Source organism: Podarcis gaigeae, assembly GCF_964106915.1.
Source record: "Podarcis gaigeae genome assembly, chromosome: 14".
In the NCBI taxonomy this organism is placed as follows: Eukaryota; Metazoa; Chordata; class Lepidosauria; order Squamata; family Lacertidae; genus Podarcis; species Podarcis gaigeae.
In genome coordinates, this window is record NC_139690.1 from 20,554,259 (window position 1) to 20,577,450 (window position 23,192).

The window sequence follows — 23,192 nt, forward strand, 5'->3', positions numbered from 1 at the left end:
GAAACTGGAGCCCAACAACATCCGGGGAGCCACAGATGCCCCATTCGTGTTGCAGAGAGTCCGGAAACTGACTCTCTTAAGCTGTGTGTTGCTTCCTGACAGTATATTTCCTTACTTATACCAACACAGGAACATCATCACAGATTGCCAAATACGTTTCTGCGTCTCTGCAAAGGGTAGGACTGAATGGGAAAGGAGAACAATAAACTTTTGAAATGCACAGTTAGGTAATCACTACTGCATGTTATGGCCTTGAGGTCAGCTAATGCAATGAAGACTTCTGGGGAACTTAATCGCTTGCTGCAATCTTCTGGCATTTTGGTTGGTTCTAATAAAGACATTGCCCCACTGGGCATTTTGGAGGTTCCCCCCCCCAAATATCAAAAGCACCATTGCATTTTATAGGTTTTTGAAAAGATTTTTAAAAACCAGCTTTTTAAAGCCCATTTTGTAATTTCATTCTGTACAGTTCTGCTGTTTTAACATGCTGCTTTATTCCTGCTTTTTCTTGCTCTTTTAATAATGGCGACCTTTGCCCAGAGGGAAGCAAATGCTTTAATAAAATAGTAATTAATTTGAAAGGTGCTAAGGAAAATGTACACAGAGAAAATAGGAGCCAGGAATTTTTTGACCCCAAACAAATATATTCAGAGGCTGTGTGCCTTTCCTTAAAAATGGTAAAAAGGAGTGAAAGGAGCAGATAATTTTAAAAACAAACAAAAACTAAATACAAGAATCATCTTTGATTCAGTAACTCATTTTTTAGCCAAATGTATATTTATCATTATTATTATTATTATTGATTAGAAAGTACTAAAGATCTTACCAGAGATGCAAACACATATTTCTGGTCCTTTTCCTGAAGAAATATCAGAACATCTGAGAGGAGAACAGCCTGGACTTCTGGCAAAGAAAAACACAACAGACCATGTAAAAACACACAAACACTTGCTCACTTCTAAACCTCAAGTCCTTTGAGAGACCTGGAAGTTTAGGGAAGAAGTGGCTAAGTGGGCAGGAGAGCGCAAATTCTCCTTATTCACAATCAATGCTTTTGTCCTAAGAGGAAAAGGTGTTAAGATGCTGTTTTTCTAAGGGGTGGTTTTTGCTGGGTATAACTCTCATTGGCTGCAGGCAGCTCTCCGTCCACCCACCTCAACCATCAGTATCAAAAGACCAAAGTGTCAGGTCAAGGGGAGTTTCTCCAAAAGTAGTGGCCGCAAGCAGCAAGCTTCTTCCACAAGGTGCCTCAATGGCAGTGTTTGCAGATCATCATTTCACTGCACATGAAGTATTTATAGAATACTAGTTTCTGGAAACTAAAGGAGAATTCTCCTTGACACATGGCAGGATGCTTACAGGACAACTAACATGCTCCAGGGTGAAAGTTCACCAGAAGGAGAGTTTAACCATCTCCCCCAGACTGAGGTTACCAGACGTCCTCGTTTCCCGGGGACAGTCCCCAGATTTACAAATCAGTCCCTATACAAAATCCTTTGAAGTTGAAAAGTGTCCCTGGATTTATTGGAAAAGATCTGGTAACCTTACCCCAGACTGAAGGTGGCATATCCTGGAGCAATTTAGGAGGCAATGGCAAACTTGGTTTCCACAGCCTCCCAGGCTAAACACTATTACAGCTGAATCACGCTGTACAAGAAGCAATTCATTCTTTAGGATCCACCTCTGCTATTCAGATAGTTTCCCAGATGCCATATAACGTGTCCAGCAAGTAGGATGTACCACCTGGGTCTGTGTGCTGGACGTGGCACCTATCAGAAGCAACACATGGCTGAGCAGGAAAAAAAATAACCCTACAGGTAGCACTGAGAGGGACTTGCTTCTGAAATCCTGGAGAGGCCACTGCCAGTCAGAGTAGACAATACTAAGCTAGATGGGTCAATGGTTTGACTTGGTTAAAGGAAGCTTACTATGCAGGGGTGGGTGAAACTGTGGCCCTCCAAATACTGGTGGGCTCCGACTCCCATCAACCCCAGCTAATAGGGGCAATAGTCAGGGATGACAAGAGCTGGGGTCCAGCAACACCTGGGGATTAACCCTGCATGAAGGTCATCCCCCAAGGCCCTGTTGGTGGGCAGCTACACAGGATGGGACCTTTGCAACATTGACATCCAAACTCCCACCCTAGAGAGATTAACCTTGTTTCATCTTGGCTGGGGTTTGGATAGCACATTAAAGCACTGCAGTTGCAAAAGGCTTATGGGGGTCCATTGCTAAGAGATGGTCGCCTCTGCTGCTGCTGCTGCCTTATGCCAATATTGCTGGCTTTATTGGCTGTTATTATGGTCCTGACTTTTCTCTCTCTTTACAACACAACAGTTTTAAAGTACTTTGGAAATCCACGGAGAAGGGAAAAGGCAGGGCACACATTTTTAAATAAGCAGCTGTGCTTAAGCAGTCTAGGAATTTAAAAGACTGTCCCAATGTGGACACTGTGGAGGGTCCAACAAATTACACCTTTATCCAATATGCAGGGACAGGAAGGGAATACAGACAGCAGGACTCACTTACCTTTTAATTTGCTGGCTGCATTCCTCAAGGAGATGGGCCCGTCCCGGACAAACTTCCTGCGCCGCAGGTCCTCTCTGGCGAACATCTGCCCGCTCTTCATTCTCATGATAGACTTGCTGTCCGTCCGGGTGTAGATTTCATTGAGGCGCATCTTCTTCTCGTAGTTGCTGACTTTGCTGTTCACAGCAGTGATTACTTCCTTCACCAGGTTTAGGGACAGCACCAAATCTTGATGTTCCTCGTCGTTTTCTTAAAACACAAGGAGACCCATCTTTCAGTTCTCGCTTAATTCTTTTCGCCCAGCTCTTGAGCTTAGCTAACTTCTCTTCTGTTCCCTTTCCCTGACCCTCCCACCTATTTGCTGAGCACACATTTGACAGTGACCCTTAGATCTCTCTCAATTCGTGTAGAGTTGAGGTGGGGAACCTTGGGGCTTGGGGTCGAATGGAGCCCTCCAACCCTCTCTGGCCTTCAAACTCTCCCCTGGCTAAACCGTTCAACTGGCCCTTCTTCACACCCAGAGTGTTTTTTGGCTCTTGCTTGTCTTGCTTGTAGGCATGTGGAGAGACAAGCTAACTGTATGGAGATAAAATTAGTATCGTGATACAGTACAAGTGCCTAAACAGGGATCATTGCCCGAAGCAACATGAAGAATCACAGACCCACACAAACCTACACTTGTGCAACTGAACTAAACAGAAACAACTTAGAAGAATGAGGGTTTCAGAAGCCGCAGGACCATTTCCATGAAATGGAGGCTGCTGTAGAGACAGCTTTCTTTCACCTAGAATATATCTGAAGACAACAGTCTCTCAGCAAGCAAGCACAAAGGGATGCTAAAATGTTTTGCACTGGGTGCTTTCTATGCCACAAGCCCAATTATAAAATGCCAAGGTTTCTGAGGTCCATGTCGCCATTTGCTCACCAAGGTGGAAAATGGCAGCTTTCCACCTACCTTTGGTATGCTGCAGTATTCTTTGTAGCAGCACAGGATATTTGGTGATCCTCTGTGTTACTAGCAAGATGCACTCAGGAATGCCCAGACGCCTCACCACAGAGCTGCTCATCTTTTTCTAGAGAAAGAAGAATGAAATGAAAGATAAAGGGTACACTCCTCACCATTAGCCTGCTGCTGCTGCTGCTGCTGCTGAGCAATTATTCTTTGCAAACTATCCCTACCTCATCCCACTTTGATCACACACACATATTCTGCCTAGAAACTGGATACTAGAAGCCCAGGGTTAAATATCTGGAGGGCCACAGGCTCCCTATCCTTGCAATATGTGGTTGACTTTGGTGAAAGAATCTGGATTTTTAAGGAGGAAGCACAATATACAAGAAACTTCACCTGCATGCTTCTTCCCCCTATTCCCTACCCCACCTCTATACAAGAGAACATTTGCAAAACACCGGTGTTACCTTGATGAATGCTTGAAACCGTTTCTCCTTGGAATGAAGGTCCTTAAAATAATTCACCGCCTCATTGTGGTGCCCGCAGAACTTGCCGTAGGTTTTCTTCATTTTCTCAGCATTCTCCCCAGAAAACTGCCAGAAGTTAAAACATATGTTAAGAGTTTGCCAGTAGTCTCCCCAAGTGGGTCCCAAGTGGGTCAGGCAACCTAATCATCAGCCACTCACTCAGTTGAGACATCACAGCAGACCGTGGTTTGTGCTAAACATCCCAGCACTTCTTGTGGGAAAATGAAAGTGGTGGCTCTCACGGTGGTATTAATGCTTTTATTCATTTATAGTTGTTTACTTATATCCCACTTTTCACCATCTTATGTCTCAGAGTGTCTTACAACTATAAAAATCCCATAAATTAAGCCTTAGAAATTTAATCTCTTGAAAATTTAAAGGAAGAACATCCATGATGCAAAAGCCTTCACAAATAAAATGGTTTTAACCAGACACCTGGAACTTAGCAAGGACAGGGCCTGTCTGACTTCTAGAGGGAGGAAGAACTGGGCCCACAGCACTGAATGCATCACTTCTTATTGATGCAAAGCTGTGTTTCTGATCCATGGGAGAAAACTAATAGTGCTCCTTCCCCCGATGATGTCAGTGATCAACTTGGGACAATTTTGCATAATATTAAGGGTTACAGTTTTGTTTTTTAAAGCCCCTTTTACACATTTGGGGTCATAACTGGACCTCAGAGAGCTATGAATTATGCAATCTGACTTCCCTGAGGTTGTGCCCCTTCTTCAGTAAACATGCCGTTCCTTCTGTTGTGCTTCAGTTCTGCTCCCATTGTGGTTTTGTTGCTGCGTGTTTTTCCATTGGATTCACTAAAAGGGCTCTCTGACTCCAATCAAGTGAATGTTTAAAATAATCTCAAAATAAATAATGTAAGTGTCAATCATTTGGGGCACTCCGCAGAGATGCTGCAAGGAATCGAATAGGTCTGCTTGCCAAAGCAAATACTGCCTTTGACTTCACTAGAGCGGTTGGATCCTGCCTCAAGCCCTACTGATCAGGATTTGCAGCGACGTGGGTGCTGTAGGACCTGATATACCTATTTGCTCCTGCTCACACCTGGCAGAATAAATTGTGCAAAACAGACACTTAATTTGCTAACAGAGGCTGCAGAATTCTGCCATTCCTCACGCAGAATCATGGCTTTTAGTTCGCTGCATGTGCAACCCAGATTAGGTGGACTGAAACACAGGCTCTGTGCCCTGCGCTGCCCTCAGATACACTTCCCAGTGCTTACTTGGTTCACAAGGATGTCCCCTATCCTCTTGATGACAAAATTCTTCTCGCTTCTGTCTGCCAGCGACTCCTTCTTCCTCTCCAGAATCCGCTGGAAGAACTGGGTGTGGATGTTTAGCAAGTCATCCAAGCAAGGGAAGACTTTTTCCACCATCTGCTGCTCATACTGCAATTCCTGCACCATTCCTCTGCTGTAAACGTCACTCATGATCTTCAAGGTGCGGACGTGGTGCATTTCCGTCTGCATCAGTTCTGAAGAAGAACAGAGAGGGGTGAAGGCAAGACAGACCCAGGGGATGTTAGCAGAGAAGGGCTTGGCAAAGCAGAGGAAAGCCACAAAATGTAGCACTGGACATTACAACTTTTTCCAGCCTGAGGGCCACAGTCCCCTCTAGGCAAGTTTCCAGTGGCCACATGACAGCAATGGGCCAGAAGCAAAAGAGCAACTAATGCTAATTTTGCTTTTATATAGTAGGCTAGTTAACTACACACCAAGGATAGCCAAGGTGTTGCCCTCCAGATGTTGTCCGACCACAACCTCCATCATTCCTGACCACTGGCCATGCTGGCCGGGGCTGATGGGAGTTGTAGTCTAGAAACGTTCAAATGGCATCACATTGGTATCCCCTCTATAATATACCTTTTTCTACCCTCCATCCAAACAAGCATGAAGAACCATCTGAGTTTAAGGGCGCTTTCAGCATAGGCGAAAATACTCAAAGGCATTGCAAAGCAGGACTAGTTAGGAGTGTGTCCACAGAGTGCGAAGAGTCCTGAAGGCCAGATAAAAAAAGGCTTGGAGGGCCACATCTGCCTCTACAGCTAGAGGTTCCCCATCCCTGAGTCACAGAACTCGGCTCTCGAAGCATCTCAGCTCTGGTTTAGTAACTGAGGACGTTCCTATGGTTGCAAAGCCTCAAGAAATACTTGAAGCAGTTCACAGACAATATAAAAGAAAACAAGAATCTACAAGGAATACACACATCAAACAGTAGCATAAAACACGTCATAAAACAGGACAGCAAAACAAACAACAGAATCTTAAAAGGATGAATTCTAGAAGAAAACACCAAGGGGGAGAATGCCTTCTGAAATAATGAATGAGATTGGGGGAAAGGGGCTTCAGTCGTCTCTATATCACCTTGTCCCTTCCTGGGATTAGCAGAAGAAATAAATGTAAAAAAGAGAAATCACACACTTTTGCTAATGTACGAAGGTTGCAGAATTTTGTCTCTGTGCTTGCAGAATTTTGATCGTCTTAGCATTAAATTGTGACGCTCACCATAAATGACATCTTGCCGCTTCACAACATCCTTCTTTTGTTGCCGGAGAAACTTGGCGTCTACGACTTGACTCCAGGACTGGGCTTCCAGCTGCTTTGAGTCTGTTTCGAAATCTCCCATGAGCTGGCCTTCATTCATATCTGCACCTGGGTAGTGGAGAGAGGAAATCTGAATGACAAATGCTCCTAGCATTTTTATCCTCAAGTTTGCTGAGTTGCAGGGCTGATGCTTTTATCAAGACATGTGCTACAAAATTTAGTATTGGCTTCCAGCTGTTGGTGTCTCATCAAGATGACAACCCAAATTTAGGATCACCTGTCCAGGAAGCCTAAGGATTGCAGAATTCATAGAACCTCCTTGAAGACATGTCAGAATCTGAGTTAGCGGATCCTGAACTTTGGAAAAGCAACTCAGACCTTTTGGGTGGGGAGCTTCAGACAATCAAATCCTGGCTTAATAATCCAGGATGCGCTTGACCCTCTGTGCTTCCTCATACAGCCCCTTCGTGCAAGAGAGGAAGCTGGAAACTATGGTTCAAAGATTAAAAAACACACACACAAAAACCAAGAGCTGGAAGCCAGCTTTAGATCACAGCTTCATAGGCCAGTTCACACATAAAGGAAAAGTGCAGCTCCCTAATTTGCTTCCCCACTTCCATGAACAGAAGAGTCAAGTGGGAGCAAAGGGGTAACATGGCTGCCCAGAGCTCACAAATATTCTGGCTTACTGAGCCAGGATTTGAGCACATGAACTTGTTCCACCCACCACCCAGAAGCGGTTCAGCACAATGAAAATGTACTAGGTTGGCTCTGTCAGTGCTTTCGCCTCACCCTTCTCAACACCTTGACCTGCTCTCTCCTAGTAAGTAACAGAGACCCATATGCAAGGAAGCTAGCATTGAGGCTCTGTTCTCTCCATCCCAGCTAGTTCTTTCTGCCGGTGGCTTGCTTATCTTCCACTGGGAAAGACAAGAGCACCACCGAGGCCATTCCAATGCACCACTTACAATTTAGTGCACTTTAGTTCAAGAGGCAAGGCTCTGGGAGGCATCAGGCCCTGCCTAAGGATGTAAGGACTCAACCGAGGACACAGCAGAGTCAGCAAGCATTTTGCGACTTCCCTGGGAACTCTCCCGGTAGAGTCCAGGCCTTTATTGGGTCTCCAAAATCTGCACTCAGCCTCTTCAGCTGAACTGCTCCTACTGAAGCTTACTCTCCTTCAGCTTTACACCACAGGGGCTTGGAAGTTGACCAAACAAGGAGAGCTACAGCCATTAATTGCATTCATGGTTTCCAATATGGAAAGCATCATTATGTGAATTGGACGGGAGAAGTAACTAGTAGAGATGAACAGAGGAAGGGTGGTGCATTTTACAGGGCAAAGGGAACCTCCCCAAGCAATAATTTTGGGGAAGGGTCTTTTTTATCCCATTCTGAGTGCAGGCAAGAAGGAATACCCTCAGTGTGGTCTGAGTACATGATGCTGTTGCACAGTAAAATCTGACTGGCTAAAGGTTACTTTGATGTCTTTATCACATTACCGAGCATTGAGATGATTGTTTGTAGAACCATTAAACTCCATTCGGGTAACCATGTAATTCTTTTACCCCCCTTTTGTTTTTCAAAAGTCTTCCATAAGTTACTTGGTAGTTAATGCTTAGTAAATCCGCAATTACAGTGTATATCTCCAAGAGCGAACCATTTATGTAATGACATGTAATTGCATTGTAATTAAGGTGCAATTTATCCGCCTTTGTTTACTCTGGTGAAATTAACAGAATGGTTGAAAGGGGCTCTGCGAAGCCTGCAAATTCGAGCTATGAAAGCAATTAACAGATGAGCCTGGAGCCGAGGATTATCCAGCATAGCAGCACATTGCACAGCAAGAGAGAGCAGGAAACTGCTTACTTATCCTCTGAATACAATTTTAGAAAAAAACTATCTACTACCAAAGCAGCCACTGCTCGCTGCTGCTTGAAAGGACACCATTCTGTGTGTCTTAGCTGTGCCTAGATAAAATGAATTAACGGATGGGCTATGTCCTGGCGCACAAAGAAATTTGCTTTCCAGGTCCAAAACAACCTACTCAGACATTGAACAGAAAAAGTAATCATTTGATTTGGGAACTATGAAAAGATAGCAGGCCACATAGTGGCAGCAGTCACATACTAACCCAAACCACGTGTGGTCTCCCAAGGAGGAGATTGTAGCCACTCTTCTCCCTCATCCTTTTAGCTTAGTAAGTTGCAGCAACTAAGCCAAGGTTTAGTTTAGCACACTTTTCAAATCTGTGATTGTGGTTAAGATCTCTCCCCCTTATCCACAATCTGGAGTGAAGGTTTGGCTTGTGATTTTTAGGCTGTGGTTAAGAAGGAAAATGCTAAACCATGATCCTGGGCTCAGGTGACTTAGTACCGTATTCACTCGAGTCTAATGAGCCATCAAATCTAATGCACACCTCAGTTTTCAAAACCTTGAAACGAAACAAAAAAAGGATCTGCTGGTGAATGTAAATGTGCCGTCGAATCTAATGCGCACCTTAATTTTCTCTATGTAATTTGGCCAAAAAAAGGTGGGCGTTAGATTTGAGTAAATACGGTAAATCAAACCTTGGCTTAGCTGCCTTGCTGTGATTAAAAAAAACCAGGAAGGAGCAAAGTGGGTGCAATGCCTCTCCAGGAATAAGGACTGGATCACCATGACATGCAAACCAGACCGGTATATAAGAGTGTGAGAATTGTATTATAAAAGTGAAACCCCTAATCATAATTGCTAGCCACAATTAAATTTGGAGCCAAGTTCTAACTGAGGCAATAATCTTGTGTCTAGGCTGTAGCACCGGATGCTATTTGGCTATTTGTCAGTCGTCGTCCTCCAAAAAGCTCAACAACTCCAGTCAATCCTCCCACACCCACACTGGGAATAGATCACAGTCTCTTGGGAGTTGGACAAACCTCCAATAATATATTTGCACATAGTAAAACTAGTCCATCAGGAGGCAGTCTACAATAGACCAAATTTGATTTGGTGGATGTTTTCAAGGACATTTTGTACACATATGAAGCTTCAAACCATCACCACTTGCAGTTGAATCTTGCTTGCTGATTTCAGCCACTGTGAGCACAGGATGCTGGACTAGAAGGGCCATTGGCCTGATCCAGGCGGCTCTTCTTATGATCACTACTTGAGCCTGTTTTACTGCTGCCACTTACCTTCATCTGTTAATGACTCCATGGATTCGTTTACCCGGCTTATTTTATTCAAGGAGTCCGTTGACTGGGAGAGGAACTTCCATGAAAGTATGTTTTCATCATTCCCAACTCTGGAGGAACAAAGAGGCAGAAAAGAACAGGCCATTCAGAATTTTACCTTTGCTGGACAGCTGACTCAGGAAACCTGGGTCTCCACTGAGGAATGCAGGGAGAGTGCGATATGAGATGGGGAAGGGGCAGCTGCCTCCCTCTTCTCCCCTGCAACCCCCATTCCTCCAATAGCATGCTAGCTAGGATTGATGAGGGATGCAGTCTAGTAAATCTAGAGGAGGAGCACAGGTTCCCCATCCATACTTTAAATCATCGCACCATACAAAGGTGCAAACCTCCACTCAACACACCAGGTTGTCTTACAAGGGTGAGGAACCTTTTTGGCTTGGTGGGCCATATTGTTGTCGTCCCCATCCTCATGGACCAACGTTGACAGGTGGACAGGGCAAACCTCCTGTTAATCACCTGACATTATGACACCAAGTAACTGATAGCTGGGTTGTCCTACCCATCTGTCAAAGTCCTTTGCACAATGTTTGGGACCAGCAGAATAAGAGGCTTTCTGCAGGGACCAGCTCTGTGCGAGAGAGTTCCCCCATGGGTGATTCTGTTGTGTAGTCAATCCAGCTGTGTCTCTACCTACCCCCTACATATAATGGTACACAGAGACATATAGCAACAGGTAGACAGGGTTGGGCAGAAATCCATGTTGGGTCAAATCTGGCCCATTGCCTGTAGCTTCTCCACCCCAAAGTGAAACCATGTACAGAGGAGTAAAACTACTGATTCATCTAGGCAGTCGCTCTCCACTCTGATTCGCATCAGTTCTCCAGAGATTCAGGCAGGGTTCTCTTGCAGCCCTGCCACTTAAAATCCTTCCAATTGCAAAATAATAATAACCAGGAACTAAGCCTGGGATTTTCTTCACAGGCTCTTCCTTTGAGTTGTGCCTCTATTCACTGTTCAACTCATCAGATCATGTACTTATTAGCGCCAAATGTACCTGCCCAGAAAGAATGACCCTTACCCAGCAATGTTCTGGATGGACACACTTTTCGAAAGGGAAGGGTTATGCTGGGATCGCCTGCTATTGAACATGGAGGTCACGGTGTTCTCATCAGGGGCTAGAATTGCAGATCGAGGTCTCTCCTTTGGCTGAGAGGCTGCAAAGGGGGACATATTGTCAGCATCTCTTCAGTTACAGTCAACAGGCCTGTGAGAATTTTATAACAACTGACAATAACGTGAATAAAAATACACATCAGTACAAGTGAAAAACACAGAATTAAACAACACACACACGGCAATCACAAGTGGTATAAGAAGAACAGACATAACTACAAAGCTTTGCAGCTGCATTTTCAGCACAACGTTCAGAATTCATGCACCACCAAGGTAAGAAAAATATATACATATGTTGGAAAAGTCCTACTCCAGAGTAGACCAGCTGAAATTAATGAGCCTATGTTAGCAATGTGACCAGCACTAGCTACCACCTTATACTCTGCTCATGATCTTAAAGCACATACAACCTGTTCTATGCCATAATTACAAAAAGAGAAGGGAAAAAAGCCCCGGTGCCAACTTTTGAGGTGCTGCAGTGAGAAGTAAAGAAGGAAGGGGGGAAAAAAGGTACTCACGCTTATTTCTCATAATTACTGTAGGTAACGAGGAAGTATCATTGACTAGAAGGCCTCCTCCTTTCTGGAGATGGAAAGAATAAAGAGAACAAATGAATTGCTACTCTGCATTAGAAACAATTTGTTGAAGGAGCTTAAAACATACACAGGCACCTCCACATTTACCCTTAAAACGTGCCACAGCCAACTTGTTAGTATTCTGAAGACTTTTGTTTCATTCCAGCAGACATTTTAACTGAATTCTGCTTCTACAGGTTAAGTGGATTTTTACTCTTTTGTACTGAACTTTTGAAAACTGCTTGAGAGGCCTCTGTAGTTAAGCGGTATATAAATCAACAGAATAAATATGTCCAACCATGGTTTGCTTTGTGCAAGCTAACCATGATGATGAACCAAAGTTTGTTCTCACATATGCAAGAACCAGGGCTGGAAACCAATGTATGAACTGCCCCCAGTATGAACTGATACGGACCCTGAAATCCTCATCTAAGGCTTCTCTCCATGTGCCCAGTCTATGGGAGGTCTGGAGAGCAGCAAAACAAGAACAGGCATTTTCAACGGTGGCTCCCTGCTTGTGGAATGCTATTCCAGAGAAGCTCGTCTGGCGCTATCATTACATATTGTGGTTTTAACTTTTTGCATGTCTTAAATTATGGTTGTAAATCTCTTAGGGATTTGTAAACCACTTTGTAAAAAATAACCAAACAAACCTCAAAGTGGTTTACAATCAAGAAGTACAAAAAATTATCTACCTGTCTTTAGGTGACAGGCAAATACAATTTCTCCTAGACCTCTGACTTTTAATTATCTGCTGTCTTATTAAGGGAATGCAATGTTTAAGTCCTGCCTTTTCAAAATGGGAATGAGGTTTATACTTTTCTCTGTTTAAACTGGTTTTAATGTATGTTTGTTTATTCTTGTAGGTCACTTTGAGTTCCGCAGTAGGAAAAAAAATACTGAATAAACAAACATTTAAAAACAGCAGAAGACGTGAGATTTTTCAAGACAGAGAAAACCTGCTCTTCTAAAAAGCAGAGGTCTGTGCTCCAGACATCCTGGTCGTATTACTACCATACAATTTCTAGGTACAAACAGAAAATTTTGGATAATTGTCTTTTTTTTTTTTGCACAAAAGGAAACAAGACCATTCTTACCTTCATTTTGGCTTTGGCACAAGCAACCACGCTCTCCTTGCAGTTTTTATGGACCAGAATACCACAACCTGTATAAAATGAAGGGCAGCAGCACATGTCAGTATTTGCCTAGTTTCTCATGATGGTCTTCAGAGTTTAACAATTCAGACCTCCTTAGGTGCCCAGCAGCCATCGGGACAGCTAAAATTTGCTTTCTTTCATGTTAATTATTTATGCCACCAGAAAGAAAGACGGACTCCTCCTAGCATCCTGCCACCAAATCTTCCAACTTTAAAATGCAGAAGAATAGGGAAATATCAAGTTCAGCAGGAAATGAGATGTAAAAGAAAGCCAATGGACCAACATCAAAGTAAATAGAGACATTCTCCATTCCCCCTTCCCTTACTACTCAGATTTCCAGTAAAGGAACCCTTTGCAATTTGTAGGTACCCAAAACTCACTTCCCATTCCTTCCTCTGCAGAACTCACAAGGAGCACTGGTCTTGCTATACACACGCCCTATGCCATCACACCTGGGCTTGCCATCATAGAGAATTTGTGATAAAACAGCTACAGCCAATCTGTTGTTGTTTTTTAAATATTTATTAAAGATTTTCTTAATACAATAAAAAAGAGAACAAAAAAGAAAAAAAAGAAAAAACACTTACATCTTATACAAAAAGCATACCACAACCGAATCAATTAGATAATAACCATATTTTCTTCGCTTTTTGGACTTCCTCACATCTCTCGTTCCTGCGTTCCTGGTTTATAAAACTTTAACCAGCAAATTATCACCTTGTTTCAATTCTTATTTTATAATTTTCCAATATTGTGTCCCTAACTTTAGATACTTTTATCCAAACCTTAAGTACTTAATTTAGACATAATATTTATCCAAAATTTATCTTTTCTTAAATTTCACTTATCTTCATAATCTTTTCAACTAGCTTAGTGGTGCCATGTTATTTACAGTCTTGCATCTTTCTTAACACTCATACAATTTACAATGTTTTTGTAAATAGTCCTACAGCCAATCTGGCTCCTGGGCAAGATGAGCACTTATGGGAGCTGTTATCTGTCCAAACTAGCTGCCCAGCTTAGCTATGTTTTTCCATTTCTGCTCTGAGCTTCTTGGGGGAGAGAAATGTTATGTGTTGTCACAGAGCATCAGAATAAGTTGTCAACTCTTCCCATCACAAGTCCTACGGTGCTACGTTATGCATACAACACTTTGGGGGTGGCTGCGAAGAAAGCCGAGCTACTTTCGTTTCTCATAATCCTCGTCATCACCACAGTCAATACTGGTTGGGCAACAGAAAAACGTCTAATCGGTTAACCTTTGCATTTTCACCTGAGTCAATAGCAACAAACCAGCAACTTCAGGTTCTCAGACAAGGAAATGCCCCATGGAGATAACGTGGCTCAGTTTTGACATTGCACACGTTAGGCGATTATGCAAAGGAAAATACTGAATTGCGTCACAACCTGTGAGTCAGGTATAGATCCCCCAACCCAATGTCCGTTTAACAGATAGCTTTGTTTTATTTATTTATTTTGCTCAAAAGCCTCACTTGAACCCAAACCCATTTTGATTAAGGGCTCACAGCACATGCTGACTTTAAAAGCCCTGGCGCAAGGGTCAGAATTCTTAGGTTTTAAAAGGGACTATGCAAGGAATATTCTATTCCCCTTCTGAACACCTCCTCCCCCAGGAAACTAACTTGTTAGGTGTAAGGCCATCATTTTCTTTCTGGAAATAATAATAATAATAATAATAATAATAATAATAATAAGTTTGACCTGATTTTGGTGCTATGTTTCCTGGAATGAAAGGAGGAGGGAATTTGTCTCTGGCTACTTCCATACACAACGACTTAACAGTTCAGTATTCACCCATATCACTAAACAGAATTTTACATTCTGAAAGGAATAACCTTTTGCCCGGTCATGTGAACGAACTAGTAAGCATATAAACTGAAGACCAGAACTACTAGATGTGTGAGAAGTGATTGAAAATGAATGCATTGCACTCAAGAAGGTCATTAGCAGAGGTATGCAAAATCAGAACAGGAAAGCAAGGATTTTAATGAATACTTCCATATGAAAATGGTCCTGACTGCAAAACAGATTTTTGTTTTTTGCAATGATGTCATACACCAAGGGCAAAGGTTTTCAGCCCTCCTGACACTGAACCATTCAAACACCTCCTGATTTCAACTTGGGGGGGGGGGGAATGACACACCAGGACTCTAACAAAGAACAGCACCCCCATTTTTATATCCACAACCTTGCAAGCTAAGACTGACTCAAGGTCATCCATTCATTTGAACCCAGATTTCCCTGGTCTAAGTCCAACACTCTCTAACTCCGCAACAGAACACTGGATTTTTTAAAATGATTTTTTGTTGTTGTCCTTGTTTCTTTGCTACTGTTTACTTTGTACAATGCTTAGCACTGGGTGAAGACTGGATTCAAATCTCCCAAATCATCCATGGAGCTCAATGGGTCACCTTGTGGCCAGTCACCAACTCTCACCCTAACCTACATCACAAGGTTGTTGGGCGGATAACACATAAAGGCAAGATATAAAATAAATAAATTTGGCTTGTTCCTGGTGTTGGCCTTATTGTTGGAACCAATTTGGAGTCTATTAAATTGCTCTCTGGGACCAAAATGGCAGCCACTTTTGTTAATTTCACCATCACCCATCTACATTTTGATTGGAAAATAATGCTCCACACAGGGCAGAAAAATGCCACTCACTTGCACAGGCAAAGGAATCCTTGTTAAAAGGCTTCAAACAGTGGCAACAATGGATAGGCCCCACCGTCGGGGTGGCACTGAAGAGGTGCCCGTTTATCATCTTCTTGTCCTTTTCCTTGGAGTCTTTGTCCTTCTCTTTTGTTTTCTCCTTATCTTTCTCTTTTTCCTAAAAGAAAGAAAGAAAAGAAATGTGTGAGGATGGGAAACCCCAAAGACAACGAGCTCTTTGTTCTGTGTGTGTATAAGACACTTTTCACCTGAGGGAAAACATATTTGGGAGCCCTATCACTGGACACCACAGGTATTCTCACCTCCCATCCTATCTCACACCAAGCTCAGTCCTGAGTCATTGGCTGTGGACACTCAGAATGAGGCACATCTGAATCAGCCACATGACCAAGGCTATAAGTATTTACCTTTGCAAGTGCCTGTGGACATTCACTCCTGTAAGATTTTTTACTATTGCACTTTTATTAATTTATGAATCACCTTTCTTTGCGTGTGTCAAGGCAATTTACAAACGTATCATAAAAACAGCTAAACTAGGTGGTGGTTGTTTTTAAGTACAAAAAAATCACAAGCTAGGTTTAAAAGCAACACAAAGCAAACATCTACGGGAGAGATATTTTCATCTAGCTGAAAAAGCCTGTTGAAAGAAAATGTGTGTGTGTGTGTGTGTGTAAAATAAAATTTTTCAAACATTTTCACAATAACCTTCAAATCAAACAATTACATTATTTCACAAGTTGACTTCCCACTCTCACTTCCACTGTGCTTTTGTTCAAACCTTTTCTTCTGCATTTTATCTTTATCTACAACCAAAAATCCTCTATTACGATTATCTTGTCGTTTTTCTTCCACTTGCTTTTATCTCGAATCCCACTCGCAATTTCATTTGACTCTAATGCTTTTTTAAGTAGTCCACGAAAGACCTCCATTCCAAAGAAACATGTTTTTAATTGCTTCTGGAAAGCACAAATAGTGGGTGCCTATCACAGTGATAGCCACCAACTTAGGTGGTTTTTTGGTTTGTTTGTTTTTTTAAAAAATGGAGATTAGATAAATTAATGCAGGATAAGGCTATCAGTGGCTGTTTGGCCATAGGGCAATGGTCTACCTCCACTGTCAGGGGCAAGGCATTATGCCTCTGAATACCTGTTGTTGACCATCAAAAGGGGAGAGAGTACTACTGAACTCAAGTCCTCCTTCTGAGCTTCCCATGGGTATCCAATTGGTCAATGTAAGAACAGGATGCTGGGATAGATGGGCCCAATTTGGTCTGATTCAGCAGACTCCTTATTATGTTCTTATGACTGATGAACTCGCTCATATTTGGTATGAATCGGCAGACATTTATGGCACTTGTCAAGCCACGGACCTCAAATAGTATTTTGGAGGACAAAAGATGATTTGCAAGTCTGTTTAATTCTATCCGTCTGCCTGCGCGGCAGCGACACAGTTAACTGCAGAAGGGAAGCTGAAAGGGTTGGCAGCGATAGCAGAATGGCTACAAAAATTATGGCAAGCCCTGCAGTCTTCAGGAGGAAAAGCTCTGAGCCCCCTGGATGACACATGCAAATCTTGGTAACTTGCTAGGTAATTCTGCATCTCCATGTCTCTCTGAATTCAATCCTAAGTGTCTTGAGGAGCACAGCGCATACCTACAATTCTGACTGTAACCCCTGAGGGAAGTCTTATCAGCCTCATTTCAAGCACTACATTCCAAAGCGAGAATGCAAATTTATACAGCTGTAGCAAGCGATCCTTCTTTCAACCAGGCCTATCTGAAACATCAATCCTTCTGTAAACACACTTTCTCGGAAGTAAGCACCACTGAATTTTGTGAGACTTACTTTCAAGTAAATGTGGGCTGCTTGTCTGCTGTGGCTTCCATAGGTGTTTTATCCTGAGCCTTTGCTACCCTGATTCCAAGGATGCAATGACTTGGGAGAGTAGTGGAGGCTACTAAGCAAAGATGCTTTGACTGTGGCCTTAAACCTGGGGTAGCCTGCGTAATGCCTCCAGATGTTGCTAGACTGCAACTCCCACCATCCCTGGCCATTAGAAAATAAAATAAAATAATAAAAAATAAAATAATAATAATAAATAAAATAAAATAAAATAAAAATAAAAATTTATTACTTATACCCCACCTATCTGGCTGGGTTTCCCTAGCCTCTCTGGGAAGCTCCCAACAGAATATTAAAAACACGATAAAACATTAAACATTAAAAGCTTCCCTAAATTAGACCATGCTGGCTGGCTGATGGAAGCCTGTCAGTTTCCAGACTGCACCATGTTGGCTACCCTCGCCAAACACATTGCCAAGAGTTGCTGAAAACTACACTCGCTGTCAAGCCAGTTTCAATCCAAAACTTACTTCTTTTCAGAAACCACGGAAGCTTTCGTTGCTATTGAACTCCTATCAATGATACAAATCGTGAATTTTAATCTGGGAGAGACATTGCTGGGTGAAGAACGTAGCCCACCCCCACCCCCAATAAATCACTGGAACAAAGAACAACTACACTGGGCACTGCTGCTTTAAAATATTCAGTAGTATCAGGAACACTGAGGACTAGGAATTTACAACGTTGCCATTCTCAGGATTCAAATGAGATCCTTCAGTCTGCAAAAACAAGTTGGAGCAAAAGGAAATACACTTTCACCCCCCCCCCCAAGTAACAGTGACGAGGAAGAAATTTTGCTCTTTTTTGCATCTGCCTTTCGCACACCTTGTGTCCCTGCCCCCCCCCCGCAACATGATCTGCACACAACGTTTGAGGAACTTTAATCTCACTCTCAAGCAGCCCTTCTGCTAATTTAACCCCATTTGTTTGTTTGTTACACAAGAAAATCTTGAATAAAATCTAATTTTACAAACAGTCCTTCTGCCTCACTGTGTTGAACATGAATCTGTGCTGAACCACGTGGGGTCTCAAAGGATGGAACTTTCTCTCTCATGCACGGATAACCCCAAAAACCTACACAGAAAAGGCTAGGCTGAAATCCTTGTCTCTGACATGCAAGTTTTCTATGTAAAGTAAGTGCTTTTTATAAGGAGAGGCATTCTGTCACGCAGGCCCCCACCTGACTGAAAAGGTACAACCCAGATGGAGGTTTATTGCATCAGTGAGAACTAGACCCAAGAATGCTGGAAGAAAGTTGCTTGGTGTGGTGGCTAACATCGTGAAATTTACAATTTTACCTTCGTCATGAACTTACTAAGTGGCCTGACGACACACATTTCTCTTATCTTCAACGCTTCCTGAACAGAGCAAGCTTGGGCCAGATTAAGCATAGCCATTGGGAAGGTAATATCTTTCTGAATGCCAGTTGCTCAGAATCACAAGCAGAGAGTGATGCTGTAGTAGTCAGGTTCTGATTGTGAGCTTCCTACAAGTATCTGGTTGTCCACTGTGAGGACAGGATGCAGGCTAGATGGATGGACCACTGGCCTGATCCAACAGAGCTCTTCTAATGCATTGTAGGAGGTTATTTGGGAAATCCAGGAGGGCCATGATATAGTTTCTAGAGCGTTGGCTGAGACCAGTTTTGAAAGAACATACCAGAACGGTTCTTAAATACTGTCACTGGTTAGCTGCCTGTTTGCTGGTTTAGGACCCAGGTTACCTAAGGACTGTCATCTATGCCTAAATGAACCTGCCCAAGTATTGAGATTATCTTCGGAGGCCTCTGTCCGTCTGAGGTGACATGAGTTGAGACTGAAGAAAGGGCCTTTTCGGTGGTGGCACTACAGTCACGGAACTCTCCCCACAGAGAGACATGCCTGGTAATGAATCCTTGGCAAGCAAAGGCCTTTTTATTTGCCAAGGTGTCTCAATGTTCCACAGCTTTTAAGTGTTAATGGCTGCTGATCCCTACTGTGTCCTCAAAACAAGCCTGAGAGGTAGTTTGTGTTGGTCACAGGGAATTTCAGCTGAGGGTCTTCCAGTGAGTTTCACGGCTGAATAGCAATCTGGACTCAGAACTGCCTCGCTCCCCAGCTCTGTGCCACACTGGCTCCATATATTGTAACTGCGAAGAACTGTTCTATTCTATACTTGTAAGACGCCTAATTGAAATGACGGGTGCGATGTCGAATTTTTACAAAAAGCAAACAAACAAGAGAGGGTAAATAACACCAACTTATTGAAGGCAGCTGTTGCAAGAATTACTCAGTTAATATGTTTTGAGATGCTTTGAACGCTCTGAAAAGACTGTGTAAACACTAAGTAGCATTATTGCTTAATCCCGTCTTCTCCTTTTGACATCAAAGAGCACGGATAACTCAAAGAGGCTAACAAGACGCCTACATGCGCAGCGTGAATTCTAAGTTTTCTTCTCAACACCTATGGCTCAAGGAGGCTTCTGTGTGAGTCAACAATCTCTCACTTCCAGGACTTTAAGCATCCATTTGTCCATTAAAAATGTATCTTTTACCTGAGCGCTTTGCTTCTCAGCCAGCAGGACCAAAGCAAGCCCCAAGATTCTAAATTCCCCAACAAACATAGCCCTTGTTTTTAAGGGATTGTATGGCTTTTGTTTGGTTTAGGACCAGCCTCACTCCAATAATGAGAGAGAAAAGGGGGGTGGAAGGAGGAGAGAGAAGAGAGAGACAGGCAGGCAGGCAAGCAGACACTGGCTTCAGTTAGAAAACAGGAAATGGTGCATAACAGCTTCAGCAATGGAAAAGGCCTTTTCAAAACACCCATCAAAAATGTTTTGTTTGTTTTTTAAAGAAACCTGCGACCCATCATTGAAAGCAGATAAAATGGAATCTTCTTCCAAATCCAATAGAGATGGCATGAGAGTTCAGGCCGCACCAGAATGAAAAAAAACGTTTTTGGAGGATTTGTTCCACTGGACAGACAAACCTGGACTTTCAAGACATCAGCCTCCAAATCAGGCATAACCAACTAATGCTTTCTGTGTTTAACACACACACACAAGCCTCAGCATCCAAGGGCCGTAGCTCAGTGGTAGAACATTTGCTCTGCAGGCAGAAGGTCCCAGATTCAATCCCTAGCATCTTCCTCCAGGTATCGCTGAGAGTATCCCCTGTCTGAAACCCTGGAGAGCCTTTGAGGTAGACTGAGGTATTGAGGTAGATGGCCCAATAGTCTGTTTCAGTAGAAGGCCGCTTCCTTCGTTTATATGGCGAGACACAGACTCTTACCTCCAAGTGCCACCGTCCGATCAGCCTCACCGTGATCTGGGGTACGTCGGATAATCTGTTCCATTTTAGGGACATGTTTCTCAGAGATATTAGTGAGAGAAGAGCAACGCCGGACACCTATCCATCCATAAGGTTAGTGCGGGGTGTGTGGGGAGAAAACCCTCCTTGCTTGCTGCTAAGGCTGCTGTCATGTAAGGGAGTTTGGGGGAAAGGAAGTCAGAAACAAGTTGAGCAAGAGAAGGAGGGAGGGGAGAAGGAAGGGCTGTTTCTTGCGAGTTTCCTCGAAGAGGATCTTAACCCTTCCGATGCTAGAGAGGTGACAGCTGTTATCTCTGAGAGATTTTAAAGAAATTTAGAAAAAGTAGTAGATGAGTGCAGAGGAAGTGCGCTCTCTCTGACACACACACACACACACACACACACACACAGAGAGAGAGAGAGAGAGAGAGAGAGAGAGAGAGAGAGAGAACAACAAGAGTTTATCTCACACCATTGCTAATAATAATTTCCGATTGCTGGTGCCAAACCAGCAGACTGTAATGATTTGCACTGCTCACTATGCAATTTTCAGGTACAGAGCCAGTTCCAAAAGAAATAGCTGCATCTTTAAGAAGATGGTAACGGCAACCTGCAATATTAAAAGCAGGCACTGAAAAGAGACTTCCTGTTTCACTTCCTCTTTTGAGAGGTTTTTTTTTCTTGAAACAGAAAGAAAAGAGGGGAAAGGACACCCGTACACAAGATTTAAAAACACAAGAAAAAATTTAAAAACACAAGAAAAAGCCAATGCCTCCAGCAATTCAAGACGAAGGAAGCTCTGCCTATGTGTGATGGTTGAAACTGTCAGAACACAACCAGGAGTTCTTTAACTGATGGTGGACTTCATGTTAGAGGGAGCCCATGATGACCACCTCAAGTGGCGGGCATTCATCAAGCTCCCTGCTCCTGACATCATGGGAGTGCACATGAGAAGTTAGCACAGGGATAGCATATGCGGCTGACACAGGCGGCCATGATGAGACAGACGCTGTCATGAACTGGCTGGGTGCAGAGAAGTGGTGGAGGGCACTGGCTGGGGAACTTCCCCAGGGGAAGAAGGCTCAGAGCCAAGGGTGGTGGGGCAACGATGAGTGGTCAGAGGGAGAAGGAGGAGCAGACTGGGAGGAGGTGGCGTCAGAAACTGAAGAGGCAACTGTGTTTGGTGAGCAGGAAGAAGCTGTGGCAAAGGGGAGTGGGGTCAGGAGACAGGCTACGGAAGATGCCAGGGAGTCTCCCCCTCCTGCTGCAACCAGCTCCCCTACCCCTGGTCTCCTAGAACATGCAAAGAGGGCAGAACAGAGGGGGCTTGCGCACAGGCACTGTTTGCAACTGCTTGGGAAAGACACTGGAGAGGAGGAGCTTTAGGACGTGGTGAGAAGGCAGGGACCTTCAGTCCTCGTAACTGCCTTGTTGGAGCAAGACCTACTGGGACAAGCTGCTGGGATCACTAGACTTGTGCTGTTTTGGTTTCTTAAATAAAGATTTAACTTCACTGGCCTCAGTGTTTTGCTATGATTGCTGACCTACGCTTGACTCCAGTTACACACACACACACACACACACACACACACAATTCAGTAACACAGGGATGGAGAACCCATGGCTCTTCAGATGTTGTGGGACTCCAGCTCCCATCAGACCTAACCTACATAGCCAACAAGAAGACAATATGGAGCCCACCAACAACTGGAGTACCGCAGGCTCCATGCCCCTAAGTTACTGGAATTTTGGGGGTGCAGTGAGAGAAATCTCAGCACAGCTACAGTTTTAAGAAGAAGCCCAGCCTTGGTTCCTTACAACATGTAGCTCTGCTTCAAGATGAGGACCATTCTTCTGAGTGTGGCATTAGAATGTTGGGACCAGGACCAAAAGATCAAGAATTCAAATCCTTCACTCAGACATAAAGGTCACTGGATGGCTTTGGGACACTCATTGTGTCTTGGTCTAAACTACATGACAGGGTTGTTGTGAGGATAAAATGAGGAGAGGGAAACTGTTGAGGTTTTTTGGAGGAAAGGTCAGATATAAATGTAATAAATCTATAAATAATTTGTTTAAGCCAAGGGTGAGGATTCTCCAGGTGCTGTTTGACTCAAACTCCCATCAACACCAGCTAGCATAAAGGTAAAGGGCCCCCTGACCATTAGGTCCAGTCGTGGCCGACTCTGGGGTTGCGGCGCTCATCTCGCTTTATTGGCCAAGGGAGCTGGCGTACAGCTTCTGGGTCATGTGGCCAGCATGACTAAGCCGCTTCTGGTGAACCAGAGGAGCACACGGAAACACCGTTTACCTTCCCGCCGGAGCGGTACCTATTTATCTACTTGCACTTTGACATGCTTTCGAACTGCTAGGTTGGCAGGAGCAGGGACCGAGCATCGGGAGCTCACCCCGTCGCGGGGATTTGAACCGCTGACCTTCTGATCAGCAAGTCCTAGGCTCTGTGGTTTAACCCAAAGCGCCACCTGCGTCCCCCAGCTAGCATAGCCAATGGTAAAGGATGATGGGAGTTGTAGTCCAGCCACATCAGGGGGAGGAAAGGTCTTCCCACCCCCAGTTTTAAGCAATGAAGCTTTTACTTTAAATTGTTCTTTTTTCAATCCACAAATCACTTGCTTTGTGTATGGTACAGTAACAATTTCTGACTAT

General features: G+C 43.6%; 1 protein-coding gene across 13 annotated transcripts in view; it reads right to left on the bottom strand.

Annotated features, from left to right (window-relative positions):
• AKAP13 (A-kinase anchoring protein 13) overlaps positions 1–23,192 on the bottom strand; it is a 246,566-nt gene that overhangs the window by 17,740 nt on the left and 205,634 nt on the right. For all 13 annotated transcript variants that reach the window (XM_083713029.1, XM_083713022.1, XM_083713023.1 and 10 more), the window contains 11 exons: positions 15,329–15,494; positions 12,584–12,651; positions 11,430–11,493; positions 10,817–10,952; positions 9,739–9,848; positions 6,527–6,673; positions 5,246–5,496; positions 3,949–4,074; positions 3,485–3,602; positions 2,530–2,778; positions 827–903 (listed from right to left, as the gene is read on the bottom strand). In XM_083713029.1, coding sequence (XP_083569155.1) covers positions 827–903; positions 2,530–2,778; positions 3,485–3,602; positions 3,949–4,074; positions 5,246–5,496; positions 6,527–6,673; positions 9,739–9,848; positions 10,817–10,952; positions 11,430–11,493; positions 12,584–12,651; positions 15,329–15,494 — 1,512 coding nt within the window. The remainder of the gene's footprint in view (positions 1–826; positions 904–2,529; positions 2,779–3,484; positions 3,603–3,948; positions 4,075–5,245; positions 5,497–6,526; positions 6,674–9,738; positions 9,849–10,816; positions 10,953–11,429; positions 11,494–12,583; positions 12,652–15,328; positions 15,495–23,192) is intronic.